Source organism: Octodon degus, unplaced genomic scaffold, assembly GCF_000260255.1.
Source record: "Octodon degus isolate 3935 unplaced genomic scaffold, OctDeg1.0 scaffold00051, whole genome shotgun sequence".
Lineage (NCBI taxonomy): Eukaryota > Metazoa > Chordata > Mammalia > Rodentia > Octodontidae > Octodon > Octodon degus.
The window spans coordinates 10,351,628-10,372,050 of record NW_004524627.1 but is presented as its reverse complement, the minus strand read 5'-3'; the positions used below and the strand labels follow the sequence as shown (position 1 = coordinate 10,372,050).

At 38.3% G+C, this 20,423-nt stretch overlaps 1 protein-coding gene across 8 annotated transcripts in view; it reads left to right on the top strand.

Moving 5' to 3' along the window:
• Nucleotides 1–7,689: 7,689 nt before the first annotated feature.
• Rcbtb2 (RCC1 and BTB domain containing protein 2) overlaps nucleotides 7,690–20,423 on the top strand; it is a 45,891-nt gene continuing 33,157 nt past the window's right edge. The window contains exons 1-5 of one of the 8 annotated variants that reach the window (XM_023717215.1): nucleotides 7,720–7,825; nucleotides 14,951–15,029; nucleotides 18,170–18,267; nucleotides 18,555–18,640; nucleotides 18,741–18,805. In XM_023717215.1, the coding sequence (XP_023572983.1) occupies nucleotides 18,764–18,805 (42 nt within the window). In that variant the 5' untranslated portion in view covers nucleotides 7,720–7,825; nucleotides 14,951–15,029; nucleotides 18,170–18,267; nucleotides 18,555–18,640; nucleotides 18,741–18,763. The other 7 variants (XM_004633089.2, XM_023717216.1, XM_012515147.2 and 4 more) reach the window with 7 other exon arrangements.

Below are 20,423 nucleotides of genomic sequence, written 5' to 3'. Positions count from 1 at the left end.
TTCCTTCCTTCCTTCCTTCCTTCCTTCTTTCTTTCTTTCTTTCTTTCTTTCTTTCTTTCTTTCTTTCTTTCTTTCTTTCCAGTACTGGCGATTGAACTCAGGACCTTGCACTTGTCAGGCAAGTGCTTATTCTACTGAGCTATCTCCCCAGCCCCCTTTCTTTTTTTCTTTGCCAAACAAGGGAATATCAATTTGGTTCCTGAATAGTTACCTGGACAGTTTTACTTTTAGAGCCACTTCAAAGTAAAAGGTCCCAAACATGGATTCAGTGACGTACTTGCATAACTATTTGGACCCTCTGCTCCATTTTTCCAAGGAAGCTTCCACAAAGCTAAATTACTTCACTGATCAAGGATTGGTCTGAGGGATGATTGAAGCCAACATGTGCTGAGGAGGAAATCAGTGTATCAACTGTCAAGGCAGCATTTTGTCACATCTTCCTGGTTTCTTGAAGATAAAGTTTCTTCCTGCCTATATTTGGCAGTCCTACTGTAGATAGTTCACTGATTGCTAATTGATTCCTTCTTTGACTAGTATCACTCCTTTTTATATTGCTCCTGGACTAATATTAACAGACCTGTGGCAATGTTGGGACAGGGGTTAGTTCCAGTCCATACCCCAAACCCATCTGGGTAACTTTAGGAGTCATGGACAAGAATTTCTCTTCAACCTCTCTCCTGATTTTAATTTTGGAAACCATGAAGCTGGGCTTACCTCACTTACCAAATAGGTTATTATTTCTTTTTTTCCATAATTTTATTGAGAAATAAATAGTAATGAGACAGTTTCAAATCAAATTGGTAAGAGAGTTCCAATAATTAACACATTGCATACTCTCTTCTAGTGGTTATTTGCTGTACAAGATGCAGACATGATATCCTATTTACAAACACTATTAGAATTTCAATATACAAAGAGAATTAAGATTTACATTTGGGGATGTGAAGCGAACTAGTTTCCTATCTGATCTAGGTCTGTCGCCTCCCTGATCAATCCCCACAGTTGAATCAGCTGATCTGGCTGACTAGAAGGGTATCTCCTCCTCTTTCACTGCTCCGTATATGTCCCTCCTGAAGCTTGGAACAACTTCCTTCCATAGGGGCAGACCATTTCCTAGGTCAAGGGTATAGGAGTAGCTGCTTTTCCCTTCTAGAAAGAACCTCCAGACAAGCTCTCAAGATTTCCATTTTATTCCTTTCCACTAAGATATACATGAGACCATCAGTTCAAATTATGTTATTGAGCTCCAGAAACATTATGCCTGACCTAGCAAAATGAGAGGAGGCTTTGGTTTCCAGTATTTCTCTGGTAGACTGGCAATAAAGCACAAAACCTTAGTTAGCAAACAACTAAGCAGATAGGAATCTCATAAGGAGGGAAGATCAAATAGACACTGGTACTAAATAAGAGTCTCCACAAAGGTTCTTCTAGGTTGGATGCTTAAACTTTCCACCAGCTGAGATGACACCCTTGATCCAAACCAAAGCAAGCCTGAGAGCCTCAAACTTTGAATGGTTTGGAGGGGAGACAGTCCCTGCTTTTCCTCTGCATTGCAGATTTTCTAGTTTCTTTTCTAGACCCGTGTTGGTTCGGGCTGGTATGGTAAAGTCAGGTTTGAGTTCTTAGTGTTGCAGAGAAGCCTTCTGAAAGCCCTGCCTTTCTCGGACTAGGCCTCAGGAAGACCATCCTCTGAAAGGCAGTTTTGGTGAACATCCAGTTCTAAATGATGACTATAAAAGATAAATTTGTTTCCATAAATTATAGGAAGACTCCAAGGTAAAGAAGAAACACACCTCACCGAAGACCCTGAATACTGAACAAGGAAAGCATGTCAAAACAGGGAAGAAGGCTGTGGTATGACTTTGGAATCCACAGCTTACTGATTTTGGACTGGGATCAGGACCAAATCTGTTTGTACTTGTATGGAGAGGTGATTTTTACTGTCAGCAGTCAGCTGAATGGGAGATCTATCCAACTAACACTTGACCTGCAGATGACCTGGCTCAAAGGTCAGTCATCTCCAGGCTGGTGTCAAGGGAAAGCTACTCTTCTTTTGGATTTTTAACTCCAGGGTGAACATAAAAACCCTTGTTTTCAGTTTTCCTGTCCTAGGTGAGAAGCTAAATCCTTTTGAAGATTCTATTAATGCTTGAAAGAACAAGAAAGAAAGGACAAGAAAGGGCATGTTAGTGTAAATATTCAGCTAATCCCTGCTTTCTCTTTTTCTCGCCACCTCAAAGCCACAGTTTCAAATTCCTGGAGTCCTGCAGGCACTTCTCAATCTGTTTTCCTGCATCCATCTGTTCTCCTGATTGTATCTATTCTCTGTTTAAATTTATCTGTGCCTTCTGATAAGGGCCTTTCCAGACTTTTCTCCAGCTTCAGGTGCTTGAGTGTCATCCTAGCATTTTCAACTTCAGATTTGGAGATGCAGGGGCGCATTTGATTCTCTCGTCCATTGAATTTTTTTATAGCAACTTTCATAATGCATGACATGCAGCAATAATTCTATTTCCTTTGTCTTTGTGTTGGTCAGCCTTGCCTTCAATCCTTGTATAATGTACTGGCAGGACCAGCCATGCAAAGAGGAAAACAGGTCCCTTTCAATTTTACTCTGGATGCCTAGCATTTTTAAAATATATATTTTTGGTCTTAAGATCTTGTAGTTTCTTGGGAGAATTAGATAGACCAAAGAAACTGAAATTTCTTAAAGTAGGCAAAAGAGAAACTACTTACCATTTTAACCACTAAGTGAAAAAGGTATTTTTTATTTCCTTGGTTGAATAGAAAATGTCTTCCTAATAAAACCCATGCTGTTCTGAAAAGTGTTTTCTCCAAAAGGATGATAATGTTTCATTTCCCTAGAGTATTACTAATTATAACAAGGAGCTACACAAAGAAATATTCGTGAAAATATTCAGGTAAGGAAATGCTTAAATGTTCCAGAAAAATGTTTATCAGGAAATATTAGTCTAGAATCAAAACATTTCCTGTTTCCTGATCATACCATGGAAAGAATTCTGTGATGCTAGTAATGAGGTCTTATATAGAAAGAATTTTTATGATAGGACTATGTATTTAGAAAAAATGCATTATAAGTAACATGAACCAAATAGAAATCTCCCCAAATCATCCTTTTATAAAAGTTTGTTAACATAAAAATGTAAACTTTCAAAAAACACAGAAATGTAGCAATTAGTCATCATCTCTCTGCTCAGAGATGATCATTATTACTATTTAAGAGAATATATTCCCAATCAAGCCTCATCAGTACAAACATACACACTTGGGTTCAGTTGTACATATATAGTTTTAATGATTTGTGTTATATCAGCATTATATCCTGGATGTTTTTCTCTGTCAGTAACTCTAGGTCTGTAATATTAATGCTTATAGTTATGCATATGTGTCACATGAACCCATTGGGATGTACCAAGGTTCACTAGTAGTTCTCCAAAGAAATCCTCATACCACAACAGGAAGAAAGTAGGAGGGGGAAGCTGGGTAGAAGATGCAGGTGTCCTCTCAGAAGTCGGCCAGAGGAAGTCTGCTAAATTTCCTTGCACCACATGTTTATGGCCACATGTTTATCACACAGCTGCTCCATACACAGGTAAACAAGGATGCATTGGTGTGATTAGCTCAGGCCAGGGTTTTTTCTCTGTGATCCACTCTGTTACTAATTAAACAAAAATCAGGGTTCGATGATCAAAAAAAAGGTGATCAAATATATGAAGTTTTAAGTTCAGGAATTTACAATCATTTTCCAACCATTGAACCAACAAGCTGGATTGGGGACAGTTGGAGATGGCTAGTGTATCAACTCATTATTTTGAAAACTGGCAAATTAAGAGAATGAATCAAATGTTTATCTTGCTTTTCCTTCATCAACTGGAAAAATCAAATTATTGAGGAAAGAAGTTTCCCTTTATACAAGTATTCTGCTAATAAGTAAAAAATAAATCACAAAGTTAGGATGCCACTATTTCCAACAACTACTGAATAAATGTATCTAAGCATTGAGTATTAACAATTGCCAACATCATATGCTTCTGATTGAAGAACAAAATACACCTACATCATCTTGGAAAAAAAAAAATTAAAAACCTAAATCTAATCAAGACCCTAGACCCAATGACTAACTTAAGAGCTTTGCAGAGTATATTCAGGGAAATCAGATATTGGAAAACCAGAGGATATATAATGTGGTTTCTTCAATTTATCAGTATCAGGGAAACAAAAGAGATGAAATGCAGTATCTTACTGGCTAAAAAGGACTTAGAAGACAGCTCCCATGGATAGACTTAATTTGAGTTTCAAGTCACCCAAATTGTTTTTTAAAATTATGGCACTTAGGGACAGCCAGATAGCTCAGCGGACTAAGCTCAGCGACCAGGGTTCAATTCCCCGTGTGCCATGCTAGCCCCGCCCCCAGGGACAGCGACTGAGACTGGGTGTGTGCATGCCTGTAATCCCAGTGCTTGGGAGGCTGAAAACAGGAGGATCACTATGAGTCCGATCTGTGTAGTGAGACCCAGCAGATCCTGTACTAAGTACATAAAAAAATGAAAATCTTTAAAATCACTTATTGTAATGCTTACATATAAAAAAGATATTTCTAAAGAATATGGTGGTGAGAAGGAAAGTGTTAATAAACAAGGTTGGTCATGAGTTTCTAATTGTTGAAGCTAACTGATGGGTACATGAGGGCTGTTAATTATTCTATTTTAAAATGTGTTTGTAATTTGCTCTAATTGAAAAAAGAGGAAAAGAGAAGGTGGTGGGTTTTAGATGGGGAACTAACAGTATTTGTCATATATTAGTTTACCCAATTGGCTTGCTATAGAGTTACTTTTTATGTGCTATGTTGAAACTTAATACCCAATGTGATAATATTAAGAGGTGAGGATTGAATCACGAGGGTCCCACCTTCATGAAGAAATTAGTACTCTAGGAAGGAGGCTTAAGGAAGTACCCTTGTTCTTTTTGCCATGTAGGGACACAGTATTCATTTTTTTAAAAAAAATTAATTTTATTGAGAAACAAATAGCAATGAGACAGTTTCAAAACAGATTAGTAGGACAGTTTCAATAATTAATACACTGCACATTGTTGCTTTTTGTTTGTTTTGGCAGAACTGGGGATTGAACTCAGACCCTTGTACTTGCTAGGGAAGTGCTTATTCCACTGAGCCCTACACTGCATATTGTTGCCTTCATAGTGGTTATTCATAGTACAAGATGCATACATGATATACTGTCCAAATACTATTAGCACAAATCTTTCTTCTCATTGAATTAAGAGAAAGTGCTGTATATCTATCCTATTTTGTACATACAGATACAAAATGGTCTTTCTTTTGTATCCCCTTTTTTTTGCTTAGTTTTGTCAGGGATGGGACTAAGGCACCATATTTCCCAATTATAAATAATGCTATGGTCATCATTTTTCTACATTTTTTCATACTAGTAAACTACTCAAAGTGAGATTCAGTCACAGGGAAAATGTAATAATAAAGTCAATTTATCTTCCTCTACCAAACTATGGTTTCAGTTACATTTTAAAATATTTAAGTTAAAGTCATTGAGTCTTTAATGGCACATTAGATCTGTAGGTAAGTTTTAGAATGGACTTTATACTGTTTTCTTTGTTCTATTTGCAGTACTAGGTGTGGAATCCAGAGCTTTGCTAGGCAAGGACTCTATCCCTCTATCACTCTACACCTCCAGCCCCAAGTCCTATTTCTCCCAACCCTAGTACTAGGAATAAAACACTGGGACACTCTACCACTGAGCTACATGCCCGGCCCTTTTGCTATTAGTTAATTATCTTGATGCAGGATTTTACTAACTTAGTACCTAGGGAACTTAAACTTATGATTCTTTTGCCTTAACTTTCTTCAGTACTAGGATGATAGGCCTGTGCTAGCATCCTCAGTTGAGACTTCATGCTTTAAAATGGCATGATCTCTTCATTCCCCTTTTGCCTCTTGTTAGTTTTATATTTTCATCGCGTTGATTTCTATATATTGATTTTATAAATATTTTTATCACTAAATTCTGCTATTTCTAAAGTATTTCAATTTAATTTCTTAGGTTCTCAAGGTATATGTAGGTCATACAAAACATGAGAGCAAGTAAGGTAGTTTGACGAGAGCCAAGAAAACCCAAATCCTTCGCTTGACCTGCTGACTGAGGTTCCAAGTAGAAGTATATACACTGGAAAACAAATGGTCCCTCTTATTCACTATGAATTTGGTCTACACTGTAATGTTGAGCTGGTGCAAATTACAATACGCTGTTATATGACGTGTACCTTCAATTTAAAATTGAAGCAAAACATGAAATTTTTCTTATTTTACTCTAGACACCCATTTTCTATACCGGCTCTTATCCCTGAAATGGTGGGACAGGCCAATCCAGTACTGATCACTGACCAAGAGAAGCATGTGCAAAAGTAGAATATTTCTCATGCTGAAGGAAGTTGATTTATGCGTTCAAAGACTGTCTTACCTACTCTGATGCAATAGCTTCTTAGCCTGATGTCCCTGGCTGCAGGCTCACCTTTCTCCCTCCTGGCTCAGCAGCAGGTCTGTTCACCATAAGGGCATGACGTCATCTTCCTGCTTAAAATTATTTGTGGGGTACTGTAATACATCTTCTTGGCACCTTGCCAATGCCTTTTAATATTTGGTCCATTTACCCTCCTAATTCAGTTGGAAAGAGACCACATGGTCAAGTGGAAAGAGCTTCACAGTAGAACCAGAGATGAGTCTGAATCCTAGTTACCTATGCCACTGTCTCATCTGTCAAATGGGACCAGAATCACTTAAGTTTCTGGTAATGATTGAAATGTGTCAGAAACAGCTCAGACCAAGAAAACACTAAAGAAATCACTACTTTAAAATTTTCTTAATGTGTTGATTCATCAAAAATTATGATGTGTAACATATTTGGATATAAGTGTAGATTCTGAAACAGCTAAACCAAGTTAGTATGTATTATGTGTTTATTTTGATAAGAACACTTAAAATCTCCTAGCACTTTTCAATATATATTATAATTAACCTAGTACCATACTGTACAATAGATCTCCCTAACGTATTCCTACTTAAAATTTTGTATCCCTTGATCACAATCCCCCCCTTCCAGTCTTAGCCCTGGTTAACCACCACTCTATTCTTTGCTTCTATAAGTTTGACTTTTTAGATCCCACAGAGGAGGTAACATGGTATTTGACCTGTTGTGCCCACTTATTTTTGTTAATAGGTCTTCAGATTCACCTGTGTTGCCACAAATGCAAATGATGGGGACTGCCTTCTTTTAAAAGACTAACCGATGGTTTACAAAGCTGCCAAGAACACAAGGTCAGTCTCTTCCATAAATAGAATTAGTGTAACTGGATAGCCCGTGTGTACAATGAAATCAGTCCTTTATTTCACTTTTTAAAAAATTAAAAGACCTAACACTGTAAATTGCAAATTGCCCCAAACCGGGGCTACAACCCTGGAGAAGGTGGGACTGTCCAGCAGCCAGTTCCCAGGAAAAACGACGAGGTGGGCTCTGGGGGAGACCAACGAGCCCGGGGTCTCCGCCGAGGGGCGGGGGCGGGGGCAGGGGGAGGGGCGAGGCGCAGTCCCGGCCCCCTCCCCTCTCCCGCGCAGCCCTTCCTTCCCCTCCCGACCCGACCCGCAGGAACCGGAGCGCGCCAGGCCGAGGTCCGGCCGCTGAGGGGGAGGCGCCAACCCGCGGCCGTCCGGGGCCCGCGACCGAGCAGTAACCGCGACCCAAGAGGCGGAGCGCACGCAGCGCGGCCCTGCGCTGAGGTAAGGGGGTGGAGTACAGGGCAAGACAAGGGGAGGCGCCGGCGCCGAAGCGGGCCGATCTCCTGGGTACCCCCGTGAGGGGCCACCTCACGCTGACTAGGCTGCCCGCCGCCACCTAGGCAGCGGAGGGGCAATAAGGGCAAAAGCTACGTCCGGGCCGAGGACCGAGGCGTCGCCGCGCATGCGCAGCGCCGCCGTCTGGTGCCGCACCCGGGCCCTGGCAGCGCGGGGAAGCTGCACTGCGCCTGCGCAGGGCCGCGGGCGCCGCCGAGGTGGGCCGGCTGCCTTTCTTAGGCCCTTCTGACGAAGCTGCGCTGCCGGGAGTGAATCCGAGGGTGTGGGGTTGAGTCTGGCGTTGTCCCTCGGCAGTGCCGCCTACAAGCTGCTCAGCCCCTGCGTTTCCCAGTGTAGGGCGCCTTACAGGCGAACTGACCCGGCGGAGGCGTTTGCCTGGGACTTCACCTTCCCTTAGTGTAGGATGCCAGTGTTTCACTTCTGTCGCCTCCACCCGGGGCTCCCGGACCCCGCATCTGTTCCCCTCGCTCCTGGGTCCCGACCCATCGCCCTAGCTCAGACACTGTCGGATTGAGACGGTCGGTTCTGATGGGGAGCGGACTGGGCAGAACAGGCAGAGCTGGCTGGGAAGAGCTCGGCACCGGGGTGGGGGACACGGCCCTGGTCCTCGGCGGGAAGCTCGTGCCCCGCTCAGCCCCGGAAGTAGTTCTCAGATGGAGAAAACTTTCCAAGTGCTCTGCTTAGGTGGAGGAAGAACTTTGCTGCCTGAGTTGGAAGGCAAGTTCAGAATGGACCTTTGGCTTTTGTTCTTTGCCGAATTACATAAAATGCCGCCAGAGTTCGAGCCCGAGACTAACACAGAGCGTGTAATAGTTAGTGGCTTGGATTCCCCTGGCGACTTAATCTTTGCCAGGGCTGAATAAAAATGTTTTAATTCACAAACCGTGCTTTGAAACATTGCTTTGTCACCTAGGCTTGAAAGTAATAGTCACTATTTAATATTTACTGGGCCTGCTAGCTTGGCACCTCCATATATTGATATTCTGCTTCGATTTACACTTTATTGAGCTTAGTTAAGTCAGTTTCATAATGACTGGGGCTCCTGTAAAGAGAATCTAACGTTACTGTGTGCTTTCATAAGATAATGGTAAGACAATTAGGGACTGGACTAGAAGAGCCACTTAGGCTCTGCGAATTTGAGCACTCTAGGTGAAATGCAATCCCTTTCCTACCCACTTGACAGTGCATACGTGTTATTTAGTTACAATATTCGTGCAACTCCCTCCCCTTTATTGCTGTCTTGGGTCAGCGACTAGACCTTCACCCAGGGCTTGTGCATTTGCTCTTTCCTCCGTGCTCAGCCGTCGCTTTCCTACTCTGTCCAAATGTGCATGGAATCAGATTTTAAATCTTGAAACAATTAGGATTATCTAAAGGAGGCATGTCTCTTGTTCTCCAAGCTCTTATTCTGTAGCACGTAATCAATCACTATCTGAAACTATATAGACAGTAATTTGTTAACCATTGAAAATATTTGTTAACCCTGTCAGTAAAATTGGAATCTGACCAGATTTTTGTACTGAACGTGGATTCATTCAACAATTTTTTTTTTCAAGTGCTGTTTCAGGTGCTTGCGATTTTTCAGTAAACAGAAGATCCCTTTCCTGAGAGCTTATGTTACAGTGAAAAAGTGATAACCAACATTGGGGCTGGGGAGATAGCTCAGTAGAATAAGCGTTTGTCGGGCAAGCTTAAGGGCCTGAGTTCAATCCCCGGTTTCAAAAAAAAATAATAATAATAATAATTGTTATGTCATAAAATCATAAATGCTATGAAAAGGCAGTGAAAGGAAATTGGGAATGTAGATGTGGGCTGCTTCCTAAACAGCATGGGGATAGCAACTCTAAAAAGGATAAATCTAAGGTAACGTTCTAGTTGGAGAACTGGGGCTCAGAATTAAATATCATTCTGGGAGATAATATTTGTTGCCATGTGCTAGCTAGCTAGAAGCCCACATTGTGACCACTGTGACAGAGGTCATTTTTTATAAGAAATCATTTCTACCAAATAAGATTCAATTATTCAGGAGTTTACGGCTTAAAACATCACATCCATTGAAGAGACTGGCCTCCCCATGTGATAGATACTAACCACAACCATTACAGACGTATTGAGAAAACTATACAGTTGGTTCTCCATAACCTCTTGTTCTTTGTCCTGGAACGCAATAAGCCTCCAGTTTAAAACATTTTTTTTTAAATGAGCTTGTCCTAAACATGTAGATTTTTTTATTGTCATACCTCAACAATAGAGCATTTCAACCATATACATAATATTTACTCTGTACTAGGTGTTTTAAGTTATCTAGTGTTAAGTTATACAAAGAGGATAGATATATGTACTGGCTGCGCTAGTTCATGCAAGAAACTTGAGCACTGACAGGTTTTGGTATTCATGGGGCAAAGGGTCCTGCAACCAGCGCCTCATGGATGGCTGTTGTTTCTTTACAGCTTACTGGACTTTGTGATTGCCTCTATTTATTTATTTATTTATTTACTTACTGCTCTATGGTGCTGGAGTTGTGATTGCATCTTGATGTTCCTTTAAACCATGAGTGTGACTAGTGAAGTTCCTTTATAAAAGTAATCATTGCTTTTTAAAATTTGAAATTATGAAGAAGGGAAGCTTAAATCACCTGATATGATACCATAGTGTTACATTAAATGATATCTCTTACAGATTTCTAAATGAACCAGACAAAGGTATCAAGCCTTTACAATTAAAAAAAAAAAGCTATATTTAAAAGAGAGGAAAATGGAAATAAATTTAGCAAGTAAGATGTGGTTCCTTTGAGGTCTTTCATTAAAATAAAATAGATTACAAATACTTTGTATTCATACACCAATACTCTAGAAATATAAATGTAGGAATTTGCTTACACTATTAGGAAAGAGTCATTCAATTTCAGGTTTTATAGCTATTTGACATTAAAATATGTCTATGTCTAAACTTTATCTGAATTATCTCAGGTCAGAAATGTCCAGGAAAGGGAGACCAGAAGCAGAGTTATTGGGGTTGTGGAGTGACATCAAGGACTCCTCTTTAAAGTTGAAAGTAAAGGTACCTGTGGGAATACCTACTTTAAGTTGGCAATAGCTCATCTCCAAGGACTATTCATCATACCGTCAATGGCAAGACAATATAATCTTAGCTTTTATTATCTGGAAGAAATGTGTATCTCCTTCACATCATCCTCCTTTTCTAATGGCATGAAGATCTCCAAGAAATCTAAGCTTTAATAGTTTTTTTCTACAATAATATGACATTGAAATGTCTTTTATGTCTTCAACCTTGCTCATCTAACTTGAGTTCATATCTATTATGTGTATCTCCCTGTGGAAGATACCACGAGCTAACAAGTAGGAGTAGGTGATAGTCTCTGAGTAAATCATACATTGAGACTATTGTCTTAGTCATTTTTTTGTCAGTAGGACAAAATATGAAATGTCCACAATGTAAGGAGAAATTTGTTTTGGCTCACAGTTACGGATACCGTGAGCTTGCTAGAAGGCAGGAAGGCAGTGGTAGAAGAGTCTGACAGAAGAAGGCTGCTCATCTTCTAGTGACCAGGAAGCAGAAGAGAGAAGGTAGGAGCCAGAGATATCAAGCCTTCCATATTGCACCTCCAGTCACCCACCACTTCTAGCTAGCCCTTGCCTCCTACCAGCAAGTTCAGTTATGGATTCATCAATGGATTACTAGGTATAGCATGCTGTGATCCAATCACCTTTCAAAAGGCCTGCCTTTAAGTGCATGAGAATTTTGGTGGACATTCTGGATGTAAATCATACCAATTAGACTGTCATATTTTCTCTGTTATGGCAGGTGGTTATGATAATGAGTAAAAGGAACCCAAATGGAAATGAGCCAAAGTCAGGAGGGCTATTCCTGTTGAATGATTTATGTTGTGGTACCAAATTTTTTAACAATTAGGGTTTTACTTAATAGATATGTTAAGCTCTGTTTAAAATTTTGATTAACTCTATGAGAAGTTTCAAATTGATTTACACATAACTTGCAAGTACAGACTCATTCATATAACTTAAAATATTTTGTAGTCTATTATTTTTCATATTTGAAAGTGACAAGCCAGTGGGTTGGTGTATGTCTATAATCCCAGCACTTGGGAGGCTGAGGCAAGGAGGAACACAATGAGTTTGAGGCCAGCCTGCACTCTGTGGTCAGTTCAAGGCCAACTTTAAATAGTGAGAGCCTATCAACCTCTTCTCAAAACAGACAAATAAACAGAAAAAGAAAATGACACCTAAAAATGGCCAATATTAATAACTCAGTAGACTCTTGAAACTAAACATAGCTTTGTTTTAGACCATCTGCTTTTGCACTCTAAAATTTGAAAACCTTTTGCAATTAAAATAGCAACTGAATTTCTGTGTTCTACAAGTCAGTTTGCTGTTTTCCATAAACATATGCTGATACTGTTTGTTTTAAGGTTGTGCTCTACTTTTCATTACTTTTAGTTTTCTCATTCAGATGTAATTGTTTCATTTCCATTAATGTCTGTGTATAGATACCTATTGTTATTTAAGAGGAGCTAAACAAAAGCTAATGTTGTCCATTTTTGCAAGTGAAAAGTACGATTATATATTATTTTATATTTAAATGTATTAATATTGTCTGTAACTTAAGGATGACACAAAAAAAGCAGTTAATTGTAATAACTCACCAAAGCACATACTTGGGAACATTCATGCTATAAATCATATGAAGATATCCTAAAGACATTAATTTTGTTTCATTCTGTTTCCCAAGTAGAAGAATTATTAAATAACATTAAGGTGTTTCTTCCCCAGTATTGAGGAATGAACCCAGCCTTATGCATGCCAAGCAGGTGCCCAACCACTGAGCTGCACTGCCAGCCCAATGTTTGGGAAAATAAATTTTCTTAATTGAGGCTTCAAGAGGTGTTCTCATATTATCACATTCAATTTCAAAATAATTAACTGGTATTTCTGTGCAGAAATTTCTTCTTTTGTCCTCTTTCTTATGGGAGCATGTCTTAAAAACTGACCTGTCAGCACTTAGAAACTCTTGATAAACTGTGTAATATTAGCTCTAATTGCCCAATATTGGGTTGCAGGAATGTGGACACAAGCACTTAGGAGCTCATAATCTTTTGTTCCACATCGCTGTATTTTCTGTTTTACATATTTGCTTTCCACTTACTGCCTACTACAGGCAATAAATCAATATTTATTGAATGAATTAGGCAAATGAATGTATGTCCTGTAATCAGTGTAACTTATTATCTAGGTCAGAGGCATTATCGAGTAATATGGCACGTTGTGCAACAGGCACACTGAGTAATACTGACTACTTTAACAAGCAGTATGTTCAGACTGCCATTTATATGCTTGGACAGGGAAAATAATTCTTTAACCTATTTTTTATGAGATTAAAAATGGATATACTTGCCACATCGTTAAAAGATAAACCAGTAGTAGCTACTTTTGCTTGGAGGTCTTTATCCTCCCACTTTCTGTCTGTATTGCAATACAGTAAGATTCTGTGATAACATTTTATTACATTTAAACAAAATTCAAAATATGTAAGTTGTTTTTGCAGAGTACAAAGAAATTTTTTAATAAGCAACTTTTAATATTATGAGCCAAGTCATACATCCCAAAACCAACAGGTGAGGGGGGGTCAGTGAAGTAATATATATAGTAGGCTAATATGACCTTACTATCACTCCACAGTGAAGTTCTATAAGTGATCTTACTCTGTGACACCAATATTATAAAAATCGTGCCACTACAAATGCCAGCCTCTGCCCTGAGTCTATAAGAAATGTTGCTTTCCTGTTTGTAAGAGGGAAGTTTATAAGTAGAGTTAGACCACAAACAAGAAACACATTTTTGTCTTTCCAATATACTAACATTAAAGGTTTTTTTTTTTTTTTTTTTTGTCTCTTTTGGATTTTTCTTCCATGACATTTAGAATACTACTCATTATGTTATTGATCACATTTTATTTTAGAGATGGAAAAGAAATTAGGGTTTATAAATTATTATCAGTTTTTATTAAATTCTTATGTCTACAATAAAGAAAATTAGAATGGTGATATTCTGATTCAAATTTTTTTTAAATATTGGATAACCCTATCTCCCCATATGTAGAGAATTAATTTGTGCTTAAAATCTTGAAAACTGCCTTAGCAATAGAAAAACTGTGACATACAGATTGATTGGTAGACTTATGTGGGACCTTTTATCTTTGTCATTGCCTCAATCAAAACCTTCCTATGAAAAAATTCCTATCAAAATTATGTCATAGGAGATGGGGAGATGGCTCAGTAGAATGAGCGCTTCCCTGGCAAGCACAAGGGCCTGAGTTCAATCCTCAGTTCTGCAAAAAAAAAAAAAAAAAAGTGTATGTATGTGACAAGTTTTGTAGATCTCATGGATAAGATGCTTTGTCATGAGTGCCTTTCCATGATAAATCAGCAACGAATTTGAATATTTTCAGTATGTTTATTTCTTCTATAAATAGCCTGTATCATTTGCCTATTAATTATATTGTTATTAATTTGTAGGCATCCTTTATAGATTTTAGATACTAATCCTTTGCCATCTTTTGGTTATGTATGTTGCAAATATCTATTTCCATTCTGGGGCATATTTTTCCCTTTCCTTAGGTTTGTGAGCCTTTTCTTTGTGGTTTATGCTTTCATGTTTTATTTGAGTGATCTTTTTCCTGCTCTAAGATCATAAAGAAATTTCCGATACTGAATACTGCAGACCAGACTTTCTTAAGTGTGTGTTTCTACAGGTTTCAAGGTCCAAATTGTTGAAACTCTGTCTTGAGACTTAACCATATACCAAAATTATACTTTATCAATTTATTATTTTTATAATTAAGTACTTCTGATTGAGCACTGCTGATTTTTCCCTAATAGAATTAATAGTCTTACAAACATGTTATCAGATAAATAATGGATTATTAAATCTGAAAGATAGTATATGCTTTGTCTTTGTGTGATAGAATTTATTTTTGTATTTTTTATGCTCATTCTTACTCACTTTGTTGTAGAAGACAGCTTTACAAGAACCTACTGGGAACAGGATTACAGATGATGAAATACTGAGCTCCAGAAATACAAAACAATCAGGTACAAATATTTTTGGAGGGAACATTCCTAGCCAATCAAAATAATTTTATTTGGAATGTACACAGGGAACACTTAAAATATTCGTGCAATACAGCGGAAGTTCTAATAACTTTGCTTTGGAATCAGTCTTGGGTCTTATGGTAGCTTTGATCCTGACTGGCTGGTGACTGTTGGTTGTGTTATTGAAATATGTTCATAAAATGAAGGTAATAATTGTATCTCTTCTGATGTTCATTCAAGTATTTTCAGATTAAATTAGATACTACCAGGTGCTTAATGCTGGCAGAAATTAACTGTTTAACTTTTGCTATTGTTGCTGTTATTATTTAAAATATATTTTAATCACATCGTGGATGTCTTTTTCTGTGTGTCTATTGTGGACTTTTTAAAAAAAGTATGGGTCAGTGTACTACTACAATTGATAATACTAGCTTGATGAAATCGTGTGGACAACAAGGTGAGGCAACTATAGTCTCGATATGTTCCAATAACAATGTCTCTGTAATACAGAAAATTGGAAAAACTAGTTTTTTATATTATGTATGTATCATATTGTAATCATAGAAAAAGAAGTCCAACAATTTTTGACAAAGCTGGAAAAATCACATTTTTAATGTCGTATAATAGTAATTAATCTTTCATCATTTTTAAATCTTGAAGGACTTTATGATCAACAAACATGAAATTATGTTAATTTTATATTAAATGCTACTTGAATCTTATAAAAGTCATTTCTTTGAATATGGTAATTTTCATATGACACATATCCAATTATGTTTTAAGATGATCAATCAAATAAATACAATGGCTGCCATTCTGATTTTAAGTTTGTTGAACTTGAAATTGATCAAAGGCATGAAGAGAGTCATTTGTTTTCCTACTTTAAAGCTCAAGATAACTAGTCTTAGGGGCTGGGGAGATAGCTCACTTGAATAAGTGCTTGCCTGGCAAGCACAAGGACCTGAGTTCAGTCCCCAGTTCTGCAAAAAAAAAAAAAAAAAAAAGATAACTGTGCTTGTTTTAGCCCATTAGCAAGCTTTCCTTCTACTCAGGCACAGAAGAGTTTAGAATACCATGCAGAAAGGGTCTTAGCTCTTTATTTTCATTCTTCTTACTCTCCACTCAGCATTTCCTTTATCTTTTTGCTTTGATTGTTTTTCCCTTGTTGTGTTCCTTCTACTTCTTTTTCTCCCTTTTCCTCTTATTTTCCATCCCCCTTCCCTTTTCTGTGGAGCTGGGATTGAATTTAGAGAGATTGAACCCAGAACCTCACACATTATGGCCAAGCACTCTGCCACGGAGCCCTACCCTAAGTCTTCTCTGTTCCCTATCTTATTTATTTCTGTGATCTTAGAGGCAGACATGAAGAAGGTATTTCCAGTTAGGATGAGGCAAAAAAGAAATCTTTGAGCTGGGAGTGTAGCTCAATGGTAGAATTGTTGGCCAACATATATATGGCCTTGAGTTTGATTCCCTAGCACCACAAACACACACGCATGCACACACACACAGACACGCACGCACACACACACACACACACACACACATGCACACACATCAAATACAAACAGTCTTGAGTACACAGTTCAAAATGCGAAAACTTAAAACTTAAGAGTACTTTCAGCATATACCTTGTATATTGTGATGGTTGTAGCAATAAATGAATCATGCTCCTCTATTCAAAGAGATTGTAAATTAGCAGAGTAATGGTGGATGGTATGAGACAATATGAAAAGTGCTGTTAATGAAGTCTAAACAAAAAGTTGGGCCGGGGAGATGGCTCAATAGAATAAGTGCTTCCCTGGCAAGTGCAAGGACCTGAGTTCAATCCTCGGTTCTGCAAAAAATAAAATAAAATAAAAAGTCCTACGGAAATACAGAGGAGGATTAGTTCACTTTATTTGGAATCAGGAGCAATATCAATGTAAAATTCAGTGATAGTTATGCTGAGTTTTATTTTATTTATTTATTTTTTGTAGTACTATGGATTGAACTCAGGACCTTGCACTTGCCGTGCAAGCACTTAGTCCACTGAGCTATCTTTATGGTTTTATGCTGAGTTTTTGTGAAAATTAGGATTTTAACAGAACTGCTGAAATGGTATAATGTATAAATTGATTAAATATGGTATTCTACCTTTCCGTATTGCCAACCAGATCAGGTTTTGGTGGACAAGTTAAATTACCCTTTTGAAAACATGAGCTCTCTGGCCGGCATGAGGGCCGGACAGATAGCTCAATGATTAAAGTGCCTGCTTAGGCAGATGCAGGGACCAGGATTCAATCCCCAGCTCCACATGTAGTGCATGCCCCACCCACAGGGTGTATTGAGACTGCAATTAAGACTGGGCATGGTGGCAAACGCCTATAATCCCAGCACTTGGGAGGCTGAAAACAGGAGGATCACTACAAGTCCAATCTGTGTAGTGAGACCCTGTAGACTCTATACTAAGTACAAAAAAGAGAGAGAGAAAGAAAACATGCATGTCTTTTTTGACTCATTTTCAAACACGTCAGATAATGGTTTACTACTAATTATCATAGTTTTGAATTATTGGTATTCTAAATATGTTATTCTTGTATTCCAGAGACATATTCATAGCTGAGAAAAAACTTACATCCTCAAGGACACATAAAATATTGATAAGGAACATTGTTAAGATGACCTCATTTTGATAATTGTTTTTATCTTTTAGCTGCCAAATTATAAGGTTCTAGCTCTACTGGAGGAAGCAGCAGATAAAATGTCCCAATATTAATGCTTGAAATATGGGTTATATTTAAGTAATAAGGAATCAGCCTAATAAACTTTAAAAATCAACATTATGAAGTATAGCTTTATTAAATTTAGGGGAAGATAATATCTACAGTTATATTTAGTGATGATACAGTCATGCAATGATTGAACTGCAGTGCACAGATGCTGCACATCTTCTGATAGGGCTGCACTAGTTGTCACTGCAGCCCCCACTGGCACTTCTTCATGGTAGCAAGGAGTTCCTGGGGGATTAATGCAATAACATTCAGTGCTGTTGCTGCACCCCTGAAGCTGTTGTTCCAGGCCTTTTTGGTTAAAATTTAGCATAATAGAACCGTGTTCACCCTTTCATCCTCGTCATTCATTTTTCCTTTCTTTTCCAGCTTAACAAATCATATATTCTTCAGTGGATCTCAGAATTGATAAATCTGCTCTTCACAGTGATTTGGAACTTTACAATCCCCGAGAAAATTTGACCAAGGTCCAAAACTTCTTTTTCCTTTTCCAGACAAAGTCAACTCTAAAATAAACATTTTCTACTCATTTCCTTGTTGACATAAGAACCTACAGTTACTCTACTGTTACTTTCTAGCCCTGGGAAGAACATTTGCATAAGAGTTCTAAGACCCTAACAACACCTTGTGGCTTTTATAGCTGTTTAACTCCTGTGTCTAAACTTTAATTCTGTTGTATTCTTTTCACCATATTTGAGCTTAGCATATTTTCCCTATTGAGTAGAAATGATTATTGTTTTCTTTTTTGAGACAGGTTCTCATTGTGTTGCCTAGACTTATCTTGAGTTCCTGAGCTTGAATGATCCTTCTGTCTCAGCTTCCTAAGTGTGGAGGCTACAGATGCATACCACCTTGCCTGACTTAAATATAAAGTCACTTTAACCTGCCTATTTTCCTCTAGCATATTGGTTTCTGATTTTACCACATACTCTTTTCTCAGGGACTGCACAGGACTGAGTCCGTATGGAAGAAGAACTTGCTCTTTTCTGTGGAGACAGTGGCAAGGTTAGACAAAATCATGCCCTTGGAGCATGTGTATTGTGTTGCATGAAACATACTTCATCAGGTATCTTTTGGTCCCTTGCTAGGATGATCACTGATATAGTATGTTCCTTTGGGCTCGCAGTATAGTGCCTGAGATGCCAGCTGATAATTATTGTAGGGCTGTTGATGCTGAAGGGCCAGCTAGGAACTGATATTGTCAAGAGGGAGAGAAGGGACTCCTAGGGACAGTTAATGCTAGGCTTATGGGTCTCCTGCTGCAGATAATGCAAGATAAGCAGTGTTTAGATCTTTCCCATTACAAAGTCATAAGGTACATAATCTTAGAAGACAGGTTCTCCATTTATCATTTCCTTTATTTCTTTTCCATCACATCTGAATATGAAAGTCAACCAGCTTAAGTCCAAGTAGTGTCCAGTTGATATTAAAAGTTTCACATCTTTTAGCATGCCTATTGACTTCCATCTGGCGTTATTCTATTAAATTTATAAAATATCTGCTCATCACCATGAAAGAGCGTAATGTTGACTATCACTTTCATTTGTCTGTTTTCCACTCTTTTATAATAATTCTAAATTAATACAAAATACCAATTAATTGTACAAACTCAGCATATTGTACAAAGATGGCAGAGCTTCTCAAACAGAACTACAGCATTGCTACATGAGGACTAAATGGGTTCATTTGTGAGTCCTTGTTGAAAGACCCAAAAGTAGTTTATGAAAGAACTGAAAGAGCTTGACACACCTACAAAATACTAAGAAAAATCCCTAATTTTTCTGGGAATTGATTTCACAAAATAAAAGGATTTGCAGTCAACAGTGGAATTACTCTTGTTACATGTAAAGTATGTATTGCTAGAAAAGGTTGTGTTGTTGTTGTTTTTAAGATTTTTTTTTTTTTTTTTTTTTTTTTTTTTTTTTTTTTTTTTTTTTTGCGGAACCGAGGATTGAACTCAGGCTCTTGCGCTTGCCAGGCAAGCACTTATTCTACTGAGCCATCTCCCCAGCCCCAAGACATTGTTTTGGTAGGCATGCCCAACATATAATTTTTATTCTTTATAAATGGCTGTATTTTAAGTTGTATTGTGGCAACTGGGCAGATGTCCATGATTATGTGAATTGTGGGCATCCACTTGACTTCTCATATTGACCCAAAGCCTAGTACTACAGGGACTACACACTCAAAGGCCTGAGAAGGACTCTAATTTCATGGACAGTGTATTCCTTTTGTCATGTTTTCCTTCTTACTACTCCACATTCCTTAGATGCCAGCAACAGGTAGGGGAAGTAGACCAGATGCAGTAGTGGTGCTTGTTTACGTCTGCAGATATGCCCACTGTCCTGCCCTGGCCCAACAGTCACTTCCTGACACGAGGCCCTGCAAAGGCTGCTGGCATGTGGGGTGACTGCCAGGTGACTAAGGCGCCAATAGGAGCTGTGTGGTGAATCCTGGCACATTGCCCCACAGTGTACTTCTATGAACAGAGCTCCTGTAATTACACAAGGCTTGTTTATTTCAAAAAACAGCTACGTGCATTTACAGATGAAGTCGCTAATTCCCTCTGTAGTGATACCCCACACACTTAAAAAAAATGAGACTTTGACGTCTTAATACCCAA